This window comes from Phascolarctos cinereus, unplaced genomic scaffold, assembly GCF_003287225.1.
Source record: "Phascolarctos cinereus isolate Bilbo 61053 unplaced genomic scaffold, phaCin_HiC Scaffold_1;HRSCAF=81, whole genome shotgun sequence".
NCBI lineage: Eukaryota > Metazoa > Chordata > Mammalia > Diprotodontia > Phascolarctidae > Phascolarctos > Phascolarctos cinereus.
Window position 1 is genome coordinate 4,656,096 of NW_027555514.1, and position 19,854 is coordinate 4,675,949.

The following is a 19,854-nucleotide window of genomic DNA, read 5'->3' on the forward strand; positions in this document are numbered from 1 at the left end:
CATACTATTATGCAAAATTATTTTTATTTTCCTTCTAAAAATGATTATTTTTATTCAAAATTGTTTTGATCAAAATATGCGCTGGATTTAATGGAAACACTTAACACTTTAATTATCAAAGATATTTTCTATATCTTGAAATGTATAGAAAGAAAAATTATGTATTAATCTTAACATTTAATGCTATTTAAATTTTGGCAGGATGAAGAATTGTGTTCATCTACTATGGCTTGGAAATATTTTAGCACATGGGATACATCTTAAGATGTTTGATTGGAATGACTGGCGATTCTGCAGGGATGGAATCCATTGCCTGCATTTTGAGAGAGTTTTTTTGTTTATTTACTTCTATCTGGATTCCTTTTTAAACATTAAGATTAAACTTTTTTTCCTTTATAAAAAATATGATGGAATAGGCAAATCTGACCTATCAATTCTGCTGCTGAAAAGAAAAGAAAAGAAAAAACATAATGTTTAAGATCAAAAAGCCAGGCTGACAGTTCTGCTTGAAGTCAGCTCCTCATTATATGGCGTCATAGACTTGGCAAGTGAGTCTAATGGGACATTGACTTCCTGTAAAGGGGACCAGACGGCCCTAAACTGTGCACCCCTTTGGAAGTGAGGTCACTTGCACATAGCAGACTCCATTTTTCTCTAATACTGACATTGTTCCTTGAATGTCATTTATGCTAAAACACTTTAGGCCAAATGGATAGCAAAAATGCCACAGAATGGGAACTGAAAGAGTTAATGCCATGCATGGGGTCTCGCCTCATGTATCAGCCAAGTCCCAAATAGAGCCACCATGGATTTATTACATGTGAGGGTGTGATGAGGAACATTTCAGGATCTTTTTTTTTTTTTAAAGGAATTCAGTGGAAATTTGCTACACAACTTTATCATATGTGATCCAAAAGAAATGGTTTTCTTTTAAATTTTAATTCTGTTCTTTGTTTTCTTTGTCATCTCAGTATTTTAGCTATATTATGGACTAGTAGTCTTATTTGGTGATTATCTTTTGGTAAATGCAGGCATGCAAAAATCGGTCACAAAGCCAACTCCATGATTGTTTTTGAAACCCAAAATGCTAACCTTACCTTTATCTCCCTTAAGGAATCATATCTTAATGCGTGCATTCAGTAGGAATTTAATTAAATAATCAGGTTGCCTCTGTAATTAGACAAAGAAGTAGAATTCATATCTCATTTTGCAAGTTAAAAGCAATATATGTATTAATCTGTGTAGTCACAGTTTGATGGCTGTAAGAACACTCCTTAAAAGTATAATAAACCTTTCACTTCCCAAATATTGTTTTATTCATCTTTTAAAAAAAAAGCAACTTCTTAATTTTGGTACTTAATAGTTTTAGCCTTGCATTACCAAATAAATATTTGGATTATGTGATGCCATATGTTGGTAGTGGCATGTGATATTAATGGGCATATTGGTCTTTAATACATTTTTTTCCCCAATCAGCATACTATTAATTATTATGAGACAAAATTTCTAAAATAATATATTTAAACATTTAATCCGGTTAATTTTAAACATAATAGAGAGGAAATGAAGAAAATTTTCATTTTATGTGATGAGATTATTTATTTCAGCAATATGTGAAGTAAATGCCCCATTTGAAAAAACCACCCCCAGTTACAGTAGATCATTGCTCTTTTTCTTATTCTCCTTTTACCTGGTGGCTTTGTGCTAGATGATTCATTACAGAGAAGTATTTATTACATGCCTTCTGGAAGACTATCTTTATTCATGCTCCAGCGAACAGGATTTTATAACCAAAACAAAGCCTTTTTTTGTGGGTAGCCATCAGGGCGTTAATACAGACTGTTGGGCTTCCTTGTTGGTAAGTAGAGTGGTGGGTGTGTAGGGCTGCTGATGGGGTCTCTGTTTTGTGTCTTTGGTGTTCCTTTTTTCACGATTGGCCACAGAGTCCTGGCCTTCCACATTGGGTGCTTCTGTTGCTGGCATACAGAGCAGTGGTTCTTCCATGTTTGTTACCCAGTTTCCCAGAATAGGCTGCCCTAACCCTTCCACGTGTAAATAGAGTTTCAAACACGGTCTGAGAAGCCCATAATTCCAACATTAGAAGGCACCTTAGAGGCGTCCTCGAGCAGCTGATACGTGAACACGAATCTCCTCGGCAGTGTTCCCAACCAGCAGGCCCAACCTTTGCTGAAAGACATCGAGTGAGGGAAGACCTGCCATTCTTTGAGGTAATCCATTCCACTCTCTTGACAGCTCTGATGGGAAGGACGTTTTTCCCTAGTGGAAGCCTCCAGTCTTCCTCTGTGGAACTCCTGCCCACTGCTTCTGGTTCTGTCTCTGGGGCCAAGTAGATCCAAACCATGTTAGTCCTTCAGCTACGTGAAGCCTGCTGTCCTAGATCCCCGGGCTCTTCTCCTCAGTCTCAGTAGCCTTGTTCCTCCAGGTGGTCCTCAGGTGCTCTCCTGGATAGCCTCCCCTGTAAATTGGGGTGCCCTGAGTTGGGTACGGTGCTCCAGAAGTGGTCTCACTACAGCCAGAGTCAGTCCAGAATCACCTTCTGTTTTCTAGAGACTGCATTTCTTGGAAGAAAGCTTAAAGACTGCCTCTGCTTTAGGGACCAACATGTCCCACTGCATTCTCCTCTTGAATTTATTGGCCATTGACACCTATCGATTACCCCAGAGCTTTCATATTGTCTATAGGTTAAAAGATAACTATGTATAGAAATATTTATCTCTATACAGATATATGTACATCTAGCTATATCTGCATGTCTATCATTCATCCGTCTGTGTCTCATCCATCTTTTCATTTGTCATCTTTTATCCATCCATCTATAATCATCTTTCTATCTATATCCATCCATTAATCTATCATTTATCTATCCTTCCTATCCATCCATCCATCTATCCATCCCTCTTTCTAGCTCTCTGTCTGTATTCCAGGAAGAGGCAGTAGGGATCATGGGGAAAACCCTTAACTTAGCAGAGACATGAATTTGGGAGCTGTCTCTGCTACTTCATGCCTGCTGGTGCAAGTCACAACTTCCGTCAGTCCCAATTTCCCACCTGGCGTACCTGCCTCTGAGAGTTTCCGTGACTGTTGTTTTAGCTAATGTCGTAGATGCACATTGCCAGCCTCAAAGTGCCCTATACACACCAGCCGTCATTGTCATCTGTATTACATGACTGGTTGTGTTTATATTAAAATTGGTTTCACCTGGATTTTAAATGGCCAAGGATGTAAAGGCAACCCCTCTCTTGGGGAAAACTGTAGTCTTTGTAGGTTTGGTGAATCCTTTAATCCCTCCCACTTTTTTCCCTTTAACTCCAAACCTCTAGCTAACCAGTTTATTAGCTAGAAGAGGGAATGGAGATATGAGAATGTTTTAAGTCTTCTCCAGTCCCCGCTCACCATCTCTGACATATCAAATGTTATTTTTCTCCCTGAACCAGAAGTCTTTACATAAGAGGATCATCTGGAGGAACTGAGGTTGTTTATCCTGGAGAAGAAAAGGTTTAGGAAGGGATCTCCTAATTCCCTTTGCAACACTTGAAGAGCTGCCATGTGAAGGAGGGATTGGCCACACGGTTGGGGGTGGGGGGGAGCAGCAAAGAGGCAGAATCAGACTTGATGTGAGAACAAACTTCCTAACCCTAAATGGTGTGTGGCCTGTGCAGTCCTCCTCCCCCAAGTGGGATGCTCACGTGTTAGCTGCTTCTCAGGGGGCATTGTTTGTAAGGCCTCTGAGATGGTAGGAGTCAGCAGTCTGCCTCAATATAAAGTCCTACCAATTGAGCATCCCCAGCTGCACTAGAATAATCTGCCCCTGAAAGCTTCTCAGCGGTCAGGATGTCAGGGCTCACCAGCAGTCCAGCGCTCATGCCCCCTAGGGCTGAAAGGACCTTGGTCACCTTACGTGCCCTTGTTTGACTTCCTGGTAAGGAAGCAAAGCAGCAGGTACCCAAAGGCACAGGCTGTGGCCAGGTGCTGTTGCCCTTCCCTCGTCTCCAGGGTGCAGTGGCTGGGGTCTTGGGTGTCATTCAGTTAAATGTGCTGCAGTTTCAAATGAATGGCCATGTCACTGACAATGACAAATGTGTCCGCAGAAGGGGCTCTCTCTGAAAGAGCCGCACAAAACACTGTGAGTCAGGGCCTGTGGGCTTCCTTGACCCTGTCTGGCAGATCAGAAAGCAGAGGCTCAGAGACACCCAGTAAGTATCAGAGATTCAGTGTCCCGGGGCGCAGTCCTTTATTCCCATGCCGGTACTGGGCACAAGGCATGCCTGCTCCTCTCACCTAGCTGGGGTCGGCCCAGGCCTGTCTTCCAGGAGGAGGAGACCAGAAAACAGGGAAAACCAGCTCTCAGAATGCTGGCATCTAGGGACATTCCAGGTCCCAAGAAGTAGCAGACCCCTGAGCGTCCCACCTTGTAAGAGCAGTTCTTTTTGGCCCTGGGGGCAGAAGCAAGATCAGTGGGTAGAGTCAAAAGTAGGCCCAGTTCAGTTATGGGGTCTTTAGTGAGAACCCTGGGTCATTGAAAAAGGATCAAGGAGATAATCAGAATACCCCAAGAAGGCAGGAGCATGTTCTTGAAGCATTTCTGTCTGAAATAATATTTCTAGACATTTGGTGCTGAAATAGCGGAGTCTCTAAAAGAGCTGTCTGGAAAGTTGAGCTATTCAGAAACATTCATTCTTGAAGTGTCTAGGTGACAGATTTGAGTCTATAAAGGAAAATGTTAGCCCTTGACAGAGGAGCTGCTTATGAATCTGAGCTTCTGGGACGACTCTAGCCTAGCTTTTATAAGTGAGGAGTTGAGACCCAGGGAATGGGGTTGGCCCCAGATCACACACCAAGTAAGGAGCCAGGCCGGGCATCAGAGTAGGTCCTCCACCTCCAACGCCAGCTTCTGTGCATTGGCTCATGCTGCCTTTGATAGAATGACCAGAGCTTTCAGAACCCATTCTGTCAGGGCCCCCTTCACCCCGGGCAGCAGCCTCTGGTTTACTCTTCTTCCAGATCTTTCTTATTTGTGGGGGTTGCCTAATGATTTTTTTTTAGTTTTATAAATTAAAAAGGTGTAAAGATCACATTTATATTAACCCTGGCCTGGAAGTGAGTAGCTGTTATTCTGGAGTCTCTCACTGTTTTATGGTAGGAAGCTTTAGAAACCGAATGTTTACAGTGATAGGTTGTCTGATTTTCTGGGTGCTGGAGAAAAGCATGCTGTAGCCTCAGGGTGGGGTTAGTGTCTACAGAGTGGTCAGCTTTCATCCGGGTCCCTGGCCTCGAGGCCTGGAGTGTTCCCCACACTTCTGACTAGTTCAGATCCTGCGAACCTATTTTGAGGTGACAGGCTTATTCATCAGGGCACCATTTTAATGTGGAAGTTGAGGGATTGAAAGTTGGAAATCTTTCCTTCATTTCCAAATGTCTCCATAATTAAGAGTTTTCCTCTAAGTATTCTTTACAACAGTAAACAGTGGCCTTTGCTGAAAAAGGTAACTCAGTTCACTGTCAGATAGTAATTATGATTCCCCCCCCCAATCCTTAATATTTTAAGATGTTTGATGGTGGTGTTTTTTTTTCTTCTAGTTTTTTTAGTTTACAAAGCTTAAATTTAAACAGTCAAGAAACCCCAATAAATAGACTCTGAGAGAATAGATTCTGAGAAATTCTTCCTTTAATGAAAAAGAACCCCGGGTGTATGCAAATAAAGTAAGGAATGTAACCCTTCTCCATAAGATGGATGGATTTCCATTCTTCAATGCAACACTTTTCCCCTGTTACTGCATCTGATATAAAATTATTTTCTGAAAGCATAGCAAGGCAGTTATTTGCTAGTAGACCAAGGTTGTCAGTGGCAGAGAGATGAAATAGATAGTTTAAATTTTGTGAACTGTAGGTGGTAAACACTATCAAAAGAAATGTTAATAACCTTAGAATAGTTTTATAGAGGGGGACTGGAACTTTTAAAATCGCATACAGCAGCAGCCAGGCAAGGTCTTTATAAGTCAGTAATCACCACATTTTCACCTTTTATATTAAAGTTTTCTAGGATTTATTTCTTTTTAAAATGAGACACTGGCAAATGGTATTACTTAGTATTACTGTGTTGTCTGTGTTAGAACAAAAGAGAAATTAAGGGCACTGCCAAACAGATCCTGTCAAGTTTGCCTTGGGAGCAGAGGAAATGTGAGTTGTAAAGCTCTGGTTTTGGGTCCGCATGGGAGAGATTGGGCCCAGACTTCTGTAGCTCCTGGAGGGGCCACATTCAGTCTGCTCCAATGTCCTGAGCAATAGAAAAGGCCTCTTCTTGCCTCCTGGAGGCTTTTCACTGTCCTCATTCACTTATGGGGAGACAGACACCTAACTTTGTCCTTTGTAACCAAAAGTGTTGTGGCTGACGTGGCCGCCATGCATGTGGCCCTCCGCTGAGCGCCAACCTTTCTGTTATCGCAGCTTCCGAAACGATTTGAGTTTGTTGGTATTTATTGTGGCTGTCACACTTTGTTTTGCTTGACGTGTCTGCTTGAGGTTGAGGGTCTCTGCATTGTCTGTGTTGTTTTGGCCCCCCTGCCGTGAGCGGAGGAAGGAGGACTTCAGGGGTCGAGGCGGCCCGGCCGCCTGCCTGCCGGCCGCCTCACACACTGCTTCACTTGATGCAGAAATACAGTCTCCCTGTTTCCCCCGCAGGTGTGATGGATGCAGACTCTGCTACCATTTGGGCTGTTTGGACCCCCCCCTGAAAAAGTCTCCTAAGCAAACAGGCTATGGATGGATATGCCAGGAGTGTGATTCCACGTCTTCCAAAGTAAGTGAGAAAGGCCGCCGGCCAGCCCTGCTGGTGGACAGCTTGGCCCGCTCGCTCCTGCCCTTGGCTCTTGGCACACGTAGTGCATGTGCCCCTTTGGGACAGATGGGCCCTGAAAGAGGGCTGCCAGATAGGCCTGGGTTCTCTTGTGTGTGTTTGTGAGGGAATGGCTGGCTGTGTGCATTTGTGTGTGTGTGTGTGTGTATGTGTGTGTGTGTGTGTGTGTGTGTGTGTGTGTGTGTGTGTGCGCGCGCACGCGCATGCGTATGTGTGTCCTGGGCCAGAGGAGATCACTCACATCCCCTGCCACGTGTGTGCGTGCTGCTCATGGTCGGTCCTTCCTCTCCCAGATGTTCCAGTGTGAGGATGCACCACCCAGAATGTCCAGAAAGGAGCACAAAGGTCACGCTCCTGCTTCTCCTGACAGTTCTTCTGAGCACGCTGGCACTGTGGCCTTGGCGTGCCAGTCTCTTAATGGCCCTGCTTAGCAAAGCCTTCCCTGTTTTTTTCTGCCCTGTCACTGTAACTAATTCCAGCACAAATAAACTTGTACTGAGCTGACGTGTTTCTAGTTGTAACCATCCTACGTTGGTGGAAATCGCTGCTTTTGGAGTGGAGCACTCTAAAACCCTCTTTGTATTTACCCGTACAAGCCGGTGTCCTGAGTCCTTCCTAAGCTTCACTGTGTGCCACTCTAAAGAAAGAACATGTGATCCCGTGCGGGAGGTTCCGTGCCCTCCAGACTCCCCATGGGGGCCTCAGATCCCCCTTCCCCAAGCAGAGAGGAAGGACGGGGCAGGTGTTGGGCGTGCAGCCGACGCTGGGCCCGGCCCTCTCTGTGGTGGCCCTTCTTGGGGGACTCCGAGTGGGTCGTGTGTGACTGGTCTCCTCCACAGTCAGTCAGTGTGAGGCCTCTGCCACAGGCTTTTGTAAGGAGGAGGCGTGGGCACGCAGGGGCAGGCGTCTGGGCTTGAAGAGCAGCAGCCTGCTCCTGAGTGGGGTTCGGCCGCGGTCATCTTCAGCGTTACTGCTCAGTGAATGCTTCAGCAGGGATGTGGGGGAGCTCGCTCCTTCTGCGATGTTGGGCTGGGACTGAAGGGATGCTGTGTGCGGGCTCGGGGCGCCTCCTGGTGGTTGGCAGCCGCTACTTCACTTTATAACCAGCCCGGAACCTCCCTCCCCTGGCCCACCAGGACCTTTCTGGCACTGACCACAGGCATAAGGAAATGTTGAGAAGCAGCCGTTCAGAACTCATTTCACATTTGTGTTCTTCAAGGGGATGAAAGACAGTATTGGCCATGTGCTTTTATAGCCAAGAGCGGATTGTATTCACTTGGGAAAAAAAACCATAAAAAGCCTCCTTTGCCTTCTGCCAAAGGAGGCTTCTTGAAGCAGAGTGGCTGTGCAGTAGGAAGGAGTGTTTGGGCTTTTTTCTTCTCTCAGGGTGAAAGTGAATCAGTGAGGACAAGATTTTGGTCTTTCTTCCACACCAAAAGTCCAGGTTGGGTGAATGTCATCACATTTTCACTTTCTCTAAAAAAGACTCTTGCATCTTTTTTTTCCCATGGAAAAATGTATAAATTATAATTTAAAAATATAAAACTCAGTCTTTTGAAATTCAGTTGTTCTCTTATTGTGCTTTGTTGCTGAGATGGTCATTTCATGGTAGTGGTGCTGACCAGAAAACAATAAAATTGATTTTGTCCGCAGGAAGCTCTGAGGTGTTTGGTAATAAAAGATTTTAAGGGGCATAGTGCACAAGATCCCTAACGGCTTTCTTGCTGATCTTATAAAGAGACAAGACGCTGTCACTGTTTAAAGAATTGGCATGGGCGTTTTAGGGAAGGGAACCAGCAGCATGGGATAGCTGATAGAAGTCATGTGGGGCTTGGAGGCAGGAGGACCACAGTCAAGCCATTTCACCTCAGTGAGGGAGCATTAGTTTCACAGGCTTGTGACGTGTGAATGAGGGAATATGGGGGGAAAGGTTTTGCAGAATTTAAAGTGCTAGGGAAACGCTAGTTACCTTTTTTTTTTTTTAACTTAGGCAAATTAAATACTGAAGAGATTCAGTCTACCCTGAAAGAAATCAGGTATTCTGCCTGAAGGAAATTTAATAAAACTTCCTTTTTTTCTTACAGTAGAAATTTTTACTCATCAAGAGTTTCTTTGAGGGGATGAGATTTCCCCAGTTTAGTAAGAAGTGTCGGGGAGATGGCCGACTAGAAAGAAGTGGGCCAGTGGATTGGGGAGGGAGGGTCTGGCAAAGCTGGGGAGTTGGTGAGTTGGTCGGCAAGACTTCACAATAGATTTATTTTTTGAAAATATGGTGTCCTTTTCTTCTACGGCTCCAGATTCCATGTGTAAGAAGACAGTGGACAGTGGGAGGGAAAAGGATGTGGATTGGGGGTCGCTGTCGTTTCATTAACTGGGCCAGCTTGAGCAAGCCACTGCGCAGCTGACATGGAGGGAATGATATTAGCTTCTTGGATCCCTCAAGCAGTCCTGCCAGGCAGGTGTTACCGGGGGCCCAGGAGACAGAGTACTGGGCATGGAGTCAGGAAGACCTGAGTTCAAATCCCGCCTCAGACACTTCCTAGCTGGGTGATGCTAGCAAGTCACTGAAGTGCCAGCTGCCTCAGTTATAGGGATAACAGTGGATCCAGTGAGAACATATTTGTAAACGAGCCTTCGGTAAATGCTGCTGTCATTATTATCCTTCTTTTTCAAAAAACCTGGGGAATTTGAGCCTTGGAGGCTGTAGGTGTGCCCCGTATCTCCTGGAGCTTGCCCCTTTGGCCCCGTCTTCTCCCTCAGGATCACCCTTCAAGCAGCCTCTACCTCTTCCAAGCCAGTGAAATGTCAGGTGCCTCCAGGCCACATGCCAGCCCTGGGGATGTACATACACTGGCCTTTACAGATGGCTGCATTTTCTCGGGGTGCCCCAGGACGCCCAGACTCTGAGCAGCCTCTTCTTTGGCTGTGCAGCTTGTCCCCGTCTCATCTTGTCTGTCAAAGAATTGACTGGGGGGGCGTTGGCTGTAGGGCACAAGGGCAGCATCTTCTTGCCAGTCCTGCCTGTCCCTTGTGTGTAACAGGGTGCTCACCGCTAAGGTCGAATGAGAATTCTCCTGTCGCAGACCTTCAGCCTTTGTGGCAGATCCCGCGATACCGAAGGCAACTTGGAAGCGCTTTGTGCTGGTGCCATCTCCGTCCTCCCTGGAAAAGGAGCCTCCCCAGGCCCGAGGGATGCTTCTCTGATAAGCCCTTAGTCAACCTGAGAGAAAGCTCTCACCCGTGAACATCACGCCCAGTCCAACAGGCGTTTGCCAAATGTCTTTCTTTTCGCTACTGCCAGCGGTCCTCCAGAACTGCCGGTGGAAAGTTTGTGGCTTATGCTGTGCTGGTTGCATCGAGTCTGTCACCACTCAGACAGCCTTGGCCTGGCCATCCACACAGCAGACACCCATTTGCATGGAGCCCTAGAGGATTCTTCCACAGTGGGGGTGGCAATGGATGACCCCCAGGGACCTTGGGAGAAGCAGGGCAGCCACAGACATCCAGACTAGGTATGAAGGAAGGGAAGATTCCCTGGTCATCTGTGGAGGTTGAGGGATGGCCAGTGGGGGTCAGAATAGAGCATGGGGAGTTATGGGTGGGCTGCACCCAGCGACCCTGAAGGGAGCTTGCAGTTCAGTGAGATCCCAGACCTCCTGGAATGCTAGAGTCCTACCTTCCTCATCAGACTTGACCCTCTGTCTGAATGGGATCAGTGCTTGTGGTCTCCGTGCTCCCTGGACCTTGCCTTTGCTTCTGACTTACAGTTTGCCCAACCCTTTACTGGAACAGGACCTGGTGACGTGTCCCCAGTCTCCTCACCCCCTATTTCTTCTGGACAGACCTTGTTTATGGGTCTGGGGAGTCTGGCGGGTTCCCTGCGTTCCAGCCACTCCCTGAAGCCTCCTTTCTCTGCCCTTGGATTGGTTTCTGTTTCTGATTTCAGATTTCATTCTCAGAACCTCCCCTTTTGCCTTTACTTCCTCGGTAGAATTTTAGGTCATTAGCTTTTGCTTAAGCTTCAGCTGAAATCCAAAGGAATCCACCCCATGTGTGGATGTCGCTCCACAGGGACGTTTAAAATTCAGATTCTCGGTTTATTCAGAAGATACGAAAGGAAAGCGTGACTTTTTTTCATTGCTTTCCTGTCGTGTTTATTTCTTAGCTGATAAAGTTTTCCAGCGTGAGTGTATGCCATGCATGGTCCAACTATATCTCCCTATCTTGGAAAGGAAAACAGGAACTTGTTTTGTTCAAGGGAACACGTGTGTGTGTTTGCTTCAGAGTTGCCTCCTTCCCATTTCCAGTTTGGTTTGGTTTGGTTTTTCCAGCAGGCGAGGGTGAGGGCTTCAACATCCGTCATGCAGGTTCTGGTGTGCCTGGGCTAGGCTCCCCCCCCCCCCCCCCCCCGCCCCAGTCTTTCGTCTTGGTTTGAGATCTGTTTTGTGAAGAGCTGTGGAGTGTACGTGACAGGTCATTATCTTCCTGCTCTGAGATGAGCTGCCTTGGCCTGGAGGCCTGATTCAGTCACTCTTATTTGATCTTTCTGCTGTGCTCCTGTAGTGGTGATAAATTGTGAATGCATGTGCGTAGACTGCTCATTGAAGTCCCCTACAGAAAATGTCCTGGACCCCTCCCCCACCCCCACAATGCCTGGCACACCAGCTGGGAGGAAGTGAGGGGAAAGGGGGGGACATTCATCATTTGTGTCGCAAAGCGTTTGATAAGTTTCTGCCTCTCTCTTAGAAGAGGGCAGGGCAGTTTCTCAAAGGTGTAACTTGCTGCAATACATTAAACAAGCAAGTTTAATTGAGCTAGGTAATGTTGGAAATTGAATGTCTGCGTTTTATTCATTACTAAGATTTATTAAAAATATGAAATAAAGACGAATTATCTTTCAAATGTCTTTTAAAATGTAAAGCATTTAACTTGCTCATAAAATAGGTTTTACATGTATGATTTAAATGCTCATTTGGCCGTGGGCATTTTATTTGATGTTAGGTTCTTGCTTATGTATATAAAGAAAGCGCTTTGTAAAACTTCACACTGTTGGCTGCTCTTATCGCTGCAGACCCGGGATCATAGTTGGAGAACTCTCCTGTGTAGGGAACTGAGTTCCCCACCTCATGGCAGAGTTGCCAGGAAGTACCTTCCATCGATTTATTTCTTTTCCGCACTCACTACATTCACTGCTGGAGGCTTCCTTTGGGATAGAGAGGTCTGGCCCTGAACCTTTCCCCTTGATCAGTTGTTGCTTTGCCTGTAGGGCTGGGGACAGAAGCCCCATCCTGGGGCCTGAGTGTAAAAAGTGGAATCAGTGGGGAGAAGAGGACTGGGGAAATACCTGGATTGGGAGCAGATTTGGGGGCTGGTTTGTTTTTTAGTATAATAGAAGACCTGCACATGTTTGTAGAAGGAAGGGTAGGGTGCAAGACAGAGAAAGGGAGAGGGAAGCAGAGCGAAGGTACCAGCACTGGATCGTGGCAGATGAGTCAGCAGTACAGGCCAGAAAAGGACAGGAGCATCTTGGGCCAGGGCCTCTGGGAAGAACCAGCCAGCCAAAAGTCGAGGAGGCCTTGGGGGTGGAGAATTCTGCTAAGGTGACAAGTGTTCTGGGGGCTTCAAAGGCTCGGCAGACAAAAAGCTGTGGAACTGAGTCATCTGGACGGGGAATCATTCCCCAGTAAGTTACTGCTAGCTCAGGAGAGGAAATCTCAGATCTGGTTCTGACCTGAAGGCTTTCTTTTTACAAACAGCATCAACAAAGTTCTTATTAAAATAGCAATTAACAAGCGTTTCTTAAGTGTGTACTGTTTTCCTGGCACTGTGGTAGGCCTGAGGATGCAAAGGCAAAAATCAAACCGTCCCTGCCCTCAAGGAGCTTCTGTTCTGTAGGGGCAACCACGTATACATAGCCATATTCAAGATGGGCACAAGGCCGGGGAGGACCCTGGTGCCAGCAGCTGTCAGGACGGGCCTCGGGTAGAAGATAGCTCTTGTACAGAGACTTGGAAGACACCAGGTGCTATGCAGGGAGATTGAGGGTTGAGTACATTTCAGGCAGGAAGGCCTGGAGACCCCCCATTTGAGGGCATGCTGTACTATGTGTATATGAGGAGGATCTCCAAGGAGGCCAGGTGGATTCTGGAAGGGGAGAAATAGGGACAGTTGGGTAGGACCAGGTTGTGGCCTCTTTCACTGCCAGACGAGTTTGTGTTTGATGTTAGCGGGAATAGGTAGAGGTGGGAATTTATTGAATTGAGAGGTGACGGGGTCAATAGTGTCCTTTAGGAAACTCACTTTGGCAGTTGGGTGGAAGGAGGATTGGAAAGGGAAGGCCTGAGGAAGAGAGACCATTGCATTAGTGCAGGCTAGTGGTAACTGAGGTCCTGTATGGGGCTGAGGAGGATGACTGTGTGAGTGGAAAGAGAGAGACGGAGCAAGAAGTGTGCTGGTAGAAAATGTGTTCTGTTCACTGCTCTGCTGCCAAAAAGGATGTGGAGAAAGAATTCACTGGTCAAGCATCAAACAGATTAAGGTAGCTTCTACACTGAAAGTGTTGGGGTGAGGTGGATAGGCCAGATGATTTCTGAAGGCCCCTTTCGGCCCTAAAGTTTTATGATTCTCTTGAGGAAGTCACCATATTAAAGGAACTGCCACTTTTTGGTATGAATTATTTATGCAGCCCTAGCAAAAGGTGGTCTATTGAACCTGCATAAGGGCAATGGGAGAGGGATCAGGGCATGTCGTTTTATTGACTGTTAAGCAGTGTATCTGAGCTGACACCTGTTCTGCCTTTTCCGGTTTGACACTGGTGGTAAAGTTTGAAATTCAGTATTTCAGAACAGAGTCGGCCACAGTGGCTCTCTCTTGGGCAAGACAGTTCAGGCCTGCTTTGGTCTAGGCAGTATAACAAAATGTTTACAAGTGGACTCAAAATTAATTAAGTCCACTGTGATCTGCCCAGAGAACAAAATACTTAGGGCTACTCTCCCCATTCATTCTTAGGCTACTGGGGAGTTAATGAACTTTGGCTTTTTTTTGTTGTTGTTGTTGTTGTTTTTGTCAGGCAGTTGGGTTTAAGTGACTTGCCCAGGGTCCTACAGCTAGTAAGTGCTATGTGTCTGAGGCTGGATTTGAACTCATGTCCTCCTGACTCCAGAGCCAGTACTCTGTCCACTGCGCCACCTAGCTGCCCCTAAGTTAATAAACTTTGAGAGATCTTGACTTCCACGTTGATGAGTCCATCTTCAGTCCCAGCTTCAGCCAAGTCCTACTTGGGGATCTGGACCCTTGGTGCTGCTGGCTTTAGTATGCCGCTCTTGACTTCTTTTGCACCGTATTAACACATTGTAATCTAAAGTCTGGTCACCCAGGTTGCAGGAATTCTTAATGTTTTCTCTGAAGGTTTCTTAAAGGTTGATGTTGCACTGTTATGTTCTAATGGGAATTAAGTTGGGTTTTCTGCTAAATGTACCTTTTGATAATGGTTACAGATGATTATTTGCTTCAGCGGTTTGAAGCCCTTTGGTGTATGCTTATAGAGGTTAAGTTTTTTTATAGTCACTTTGAAAAGTTCAAGCAGCATCAGTGCCTTTTATGCAGTGAGTCTTTAAAGTGTGAAACAATTGAGATCTTTAGGGATGTCCTCCCATCACCTGAAGTCACATGAATTCAATAATTTTCTGGAAAATCTCCCTTTATGTCTAGTAAAAATTAAGAGTCTTAAGTAATATTTGAAAATCAACTTTTTAACACGTAGGATTGTTGTGAAGAAGGCATTTTAAGACCTCGATCCTGCACTTTGTAAATGTGAGCAGTTGTTATTGGACTGCCTACAGCAAAGTCCTTCATATCACCTTCATATCATCACCCGATGGTAGAGAGGGACCCTGGCTTCTTGAACAAATTCTTTCAGGCCCTCAGTGAGCTTGCAGTGGTCTTCAGCAGAGACCAAGTGCTGGAGCATCCTTACTAGTGTAAGGGGGTTCATTAACCGGGTTTTGAGACTCAGCACTTCAGAGGCACAGAAGGATCCTACTTCTGTTGTGGAGGGAGTCTACCCTAGTGAAATCATGGCTGTTTGGAGTTTTTGTAACTCACATCAAACCATGGGTTCTACTTGGTTTGGGTTCAGTGACAAGCCAACTCAAGTAAACCCCCTTATCTATCAGCATATGTAGCCTTTGCTTTAAATCTTGTGACGTAAGAGCCTTAACTTGAACCATCCTGGAATGAGAATGAGGTCCTACACATGAGATGCCAGACAATCTCTAGGATCTGTGGAATGTTCCCCTGCTGTCCCTCTGCCATTTGGTGTGAGGTTTTTTTCATTTTAACCACAGAAATGTCTAGCTTTCTCCTGGGGAATTTTCTTAATAGAGCCAATGCCTCCCCCTGTTCCCCACCTCCTACCCCATGTATGTATGCATTTTGAGCATGAAGTATTTGCAAGATTTCCGGATCTAGAGTGGAGCTCCTAAGTTGGCACCCATGAGGCCCGTCTGACCCTGAAGGCTCTCCAGTGTTTGGATTGTACCCACATCACACCAGCAGGTGGAATCAAGAGCCTGGCAGCACTTGGCCAGGGTCCTTAGGGCTGGGATGTGCTGATGGTCCCTATGGAGAAAACCAGGCTGTGGACACGAGTCCCGAACACGAACAGGGTCTTAGGCAGGAGCTCTGTCCTGAGGCTCAGCATCTTCTCTCAATGTTATTGTGGCTCCTTTGGGGCAGGGGCATTCTAGGCCACACTAAGTCTACCATCAGGTCTCTTTGTAAACAAAAAATCATAACTAATAACAGGAACAAAGTAGGTCGCTTCAATTTGGCCTTGTAGAAAATAGAAATTTTTCTGGTTAAAAGACACATGGAAGTAGACTCTAAGCCACTGGCATTCTAAGCAGAAAAAAGTAAACAAATAAGTGCCTACTGTGTGCCAGGTGCTGTGCTAACTGCAGTCTCTGCCCTCGAGCTCGCCGTCTGATGTGGATGACGACATGCAGACAGCTTGGTGCAAACAAGATATAGGCAGGATATATGGAATTGCAATTCAAAGGACGCCGGAGCGGCCTGGAGGCACAGAAGAGGAGGGTGGAGCGTGTGCCAGGTGTGGGGACAGCCAGAGGGAATGCTTGGAGCCAGGAGCAGAGGGGTAGTGTTTGTGGAACAGCCGGAGGGTCACTGGATCAAAGAGGAGGACTGAATGGAGTGGAAAGGTGTGGGGTGTGGGCAGTCATGAAGGGCTGTTGAGGCCCAAACAGTGACCCAGACTGGACCTGGCTAGACATATTGCAATGATGCTCATTGCATTGGCTTCCACTAGAAGGTGGTTCATACAAGTGTCAAATTCAAATAAAAACTGATCCCTGTGCTGCTTATTGACTCAGAAGACCATTAATGTTATCGTTTTATTGCATTTTTATGTATTTTGTTAAATATTTCCCAGTTGTGTTTCCGTCTGATTCGGGCTAACTCTCCTGGCTTATGCCATGATTTCTAAATGTGTATTTTTGGATCGTCTGTATCTGTGACCAGAGCTGCCTTGAGGTACGTCCCTGTAGCCTAGCCAAGAACGGAGGAGAGAGAGCGGCTGCTTGGAAGGGTATATCAGAGCTGGGAAGGCTCTTCTGAGTAGCTGCAGTGACATTGCAAAGGAAGAGATAAATGGGGAGACAGAAGAGGGAAAAGCCATAGGATTTAGTGACAAATTGGATGTGCAGAGAGATCAAAGAGTCGACCTCTCTGGACGCTTCAGACCTGAGTGACTGGTGCCAATGAATGAATAATGGATGGATGGCAAAGGAAGAGTGTGAATGTGCACACGGCAAGCATGAAATGAAGATGGTCTTGGTAAGGACGAGAAAAACAGTTATTAACTGCTTACGACGTGCTAAGGACTTGGGATACAAAAGCAGAGAGCCCAGAGCTTCCCAAGGCAGCCATTGGGCTTGCTGGTGTTCCTCAGTATTAGGATGGTTTTGCTCACATCAGGCCCGAAGTTAGCTTTTTCCCCAACCCACTGTTCCAAGTTCTGTCCTCTGGACTCGAGTCAAGCAGATCGCTCCCTCTTCATATGACTGCCCTTCAGGTACTCTCAAAGATGCTGCTCCTTTGCTGTCAGTGAAGAGGCTCCCAGTTCTCTCATCCAGCCTCGGAGCCAGGAAGGTTAGCGTTGAGTTCTTGACCCAGACCGTTTCTGTAGTCTCTCTCCTTTCCAGTCTCCTAGTTTCTCTTTTGTCTAGGTGAATCTCGAGGCAGGAGGGTGGTCATCAGGTGGGACACATTTTGGGAGGTTCTCGGTTACTTTCAGGATACTTGGCCTGTCACTATAGTATAGTAGAGCCCTCCCGTCGGTATCTAGTTGATCAGGGCCTGACTCAATACCTCTCAAAGGGAATCCTTAACAACTAGGACCAGAACTCACTGTTTGGGTGAAACACTGAGTCCTGCCATCATCGGCACTACTTCTGCCACTGCCGCCGCCACCACTGAGACCCATTCTCCTGGGGGTTGGCGATGAATGCCCTTTCTCCACAAGAGCCTATGGAGTGCCGCAGCTTGTTAGCTCCATTTTGTAGACATTGAGATATGTCCAGGACCACACAGCCAGTAAGTGTCAGCATTCAAACCCAGGTTTCTTGACTCGGTTTCCATCATTGGCTCAGGGCATTTGGCCTCCAGGAGCTCATGGCCTGCCTAGTCCAGGTACTTTCGGAAAATTCAGGCAATGAATTCCAAGATCAGGGTCTTCAGTATTATTAAGTTAGGAGTGGCTAAAGCATTTCCTTCAAATAGTACCCCATCCCCACCCTGCTTTTGACCTTTTACATACTGCAAGTTCAGCCAAAGACTAAAATGAAGCCATGGGAACAAATGAATGTTGCTGAAGCTGTTTCAACCCAAACAGCTGCATTTCGAATGTGGCACTGAGTGGGCCTTGGGGGCTCTCGGCTCCAGAATCTTCCTCCTTTTTAGCTTCCTAGAAACAAGCTTATTTGGACCCATCATTTCCAGCGTCCTTCCAATGCCTAATCGTGAGTTATGGGGGGAAAATACCATTGCTCAGCACATGAGACTTCTAGGCAGAGGCTTTGGGGTTTATTTTTAAAGTGTTTTTTAATGATTCCTAAAACCCTTTATGAGAGAAATGACAGTAATTAAAGGGTGAAAAATAGGACCTATTAGGGGAGGATTATTTAGCTCAAAGAATAGAAGTGACGAGGAGTGAGAGAAGGGCTGGTGGTTCATTAGAGAGAATGTGGCCGAATGCTCTGCCGTCTTGAAGACCAAAAATCAGGACTCGTGAGCAGGAGGAGGGACTTAAGCAAGGATCTACACCCTGGGTTTGTGAATTTGCTTTGGATTGTTTGATATTTTGATGATCGTATTTCAATATCTCATGTGTTTTATGCATTTAAAAAATTATTCTGAGAAGAGGTCCGCGGGCTTCACCACGCTGACCAAAGGTTAAGAACTCCTGGTTTAGGTATAAGAAAGAGCATTTAAAATCCTAGGCTGGAAACCTGAAGCCAGGGTCTCTTGGCAAGCTTCCAAACCTGAGCCCTCCTGAGTGTTCCCAGGAAGCAGCTGAAGGCCAGCATCTTCGGAGGCATTCCCCTCCCCAGTGCTTCTCTGATTGCCTTGCTTCGCATTTCTAATTTACAAATCAGAGGTGTTCTCATCTCCTGAATTCTAAACGAGGGAAGCCAGCCATCTTCATTTTCCAAGATACCTTTGAGCATTATTATAATCCAGAAAACTGAAGGAAAAAAGAGAATTCTGCTCAATATTACATTTCTCTACCTCCTGCTAAAATGTGCCTCTGACCTGAAAATCAGGGACCGAAGCATAAAATCCTGGAGTCATCCATCCTTAACCTCCCCTTCATCCAGCCAGTCACCAAACTCTATAGATTCTTCATGGGGTGTCTGCCACCCTGACCCTTCCTCTGGATCCCATCCCCTGAGCTCTTCCTGCTCATTCTGGCTCTATTGTTTCTGGATGAACCTTTCCAAATGCATGGCTGTGCACCTCTTGACACCTGTAAAGGACCCTTCAGTGGCTGCCAGTGCAGGCCGAGCTCCTTCACTTTCTGCTCGTGCTGCCCGGCTCCCAAACGCCATTCCCAAGCTTAAACTTTTGTGAGTCATGGATCACTGGGTAGTCTGGTTTTTAAATGCAAAAATAAAATATGTTGGATTACAAGAAAACCAGTTGTATTGAAGTACAGTTATTTAGATTCTGAACGAAAAGCAAATTCACAGACTCCAGGTTAAGAATTCTTGCAGTAGACATTCCCATTCTCATTCTTCTCCCCATTGCCCTCCTGAACTCACCCTCTTGGTGGCCTGGGCCGTGCATCTGGCCCTTTGCTTGCATCACTCTGGGGTCATTGCCCTCCTTGTCTCTTTGTCTTCCAAACCACGTGGATGATGTGAGGCCTTTGGGCATCCCACTGGTGGTGAGTTCAGTCAGCAGCCTTCAGTTATGTATGTGTGTGTGTGTGTGTGTGTGTGTGTGTGTGCATGTGGACACACAGACAGATGTGTTCAGGAGGGCCTGCCTCTTTGATGGTTCAAACTTCTGTTTTGCTGAGTGCCAGTTAAGTCATGCAAGGCCTTTTTTCTTCTTTTTTTCCTGGGTGGAGGTCATGTTTGTTGGTTCGTTCATCTTCGGTGCTCCCAAGGCGCTTTGTTGATGCAGCACGCACAGCACATCCGAAATATTTTTTTCTCCCTAGTAGGACCAAATGTACAAAATGAATAAATAAAATCTCTGAAAGACAGGACAAAAGAAAATATTCATTCAGCAAGTTTTAAATCACTTCTTCACTCAGAATAGGGTATTTGCAATCCCAAGTTGATTCAGCATTTCTGTTGTCAATATTGCACAGTAACTATGAGGAGACCAGATGGTTGTTCAGAGAAATTTTTTTTCTCAGCTTCAGCAAGCATTCATTCTCTTGGAGAGCGTGAAGG

At 46.1% G+C, this 19,854-nt stretch overlaps 1 protein-coding gene across 4 annotated transcripts in view; it reads left to right on the plus strand.

Moving 5' to 3' along the window:
* PHF14 (PHD finger protein 14) overlaps positions 1 to 19,854 on the plus strand; it is a 174,904-nt gene that overhangs the window by 123,198 nt on the left and 31,852 nt on the right. For 2 of the 4 annotated variants that reach the window (XM_021000089.2, XM_078150631.1), the window contains 2 exons: positions 6,700 to 6,817; positions 7,168 to 7,378. The exons of 1 other annotated variant lie outside the window; for it this stretch is intronic. In XM_021000089.2, the coding sequence (XP_020855748.1) occupies positions 6,700 to 6,817; positions 7,168 to 7,305 (256 nt within the window). In that variant the 3' untranslated portion in view covers positions 7,306 to 7,378. Of the gene's footprint in view, positions 1 to 6,699; positions 6,818 to 7,167; positions 7,379 to 19,854 lie in introns of those variants that run through there. One more of the 4 variants, XM_021000090.2, reaches the window with a different exon arrangement.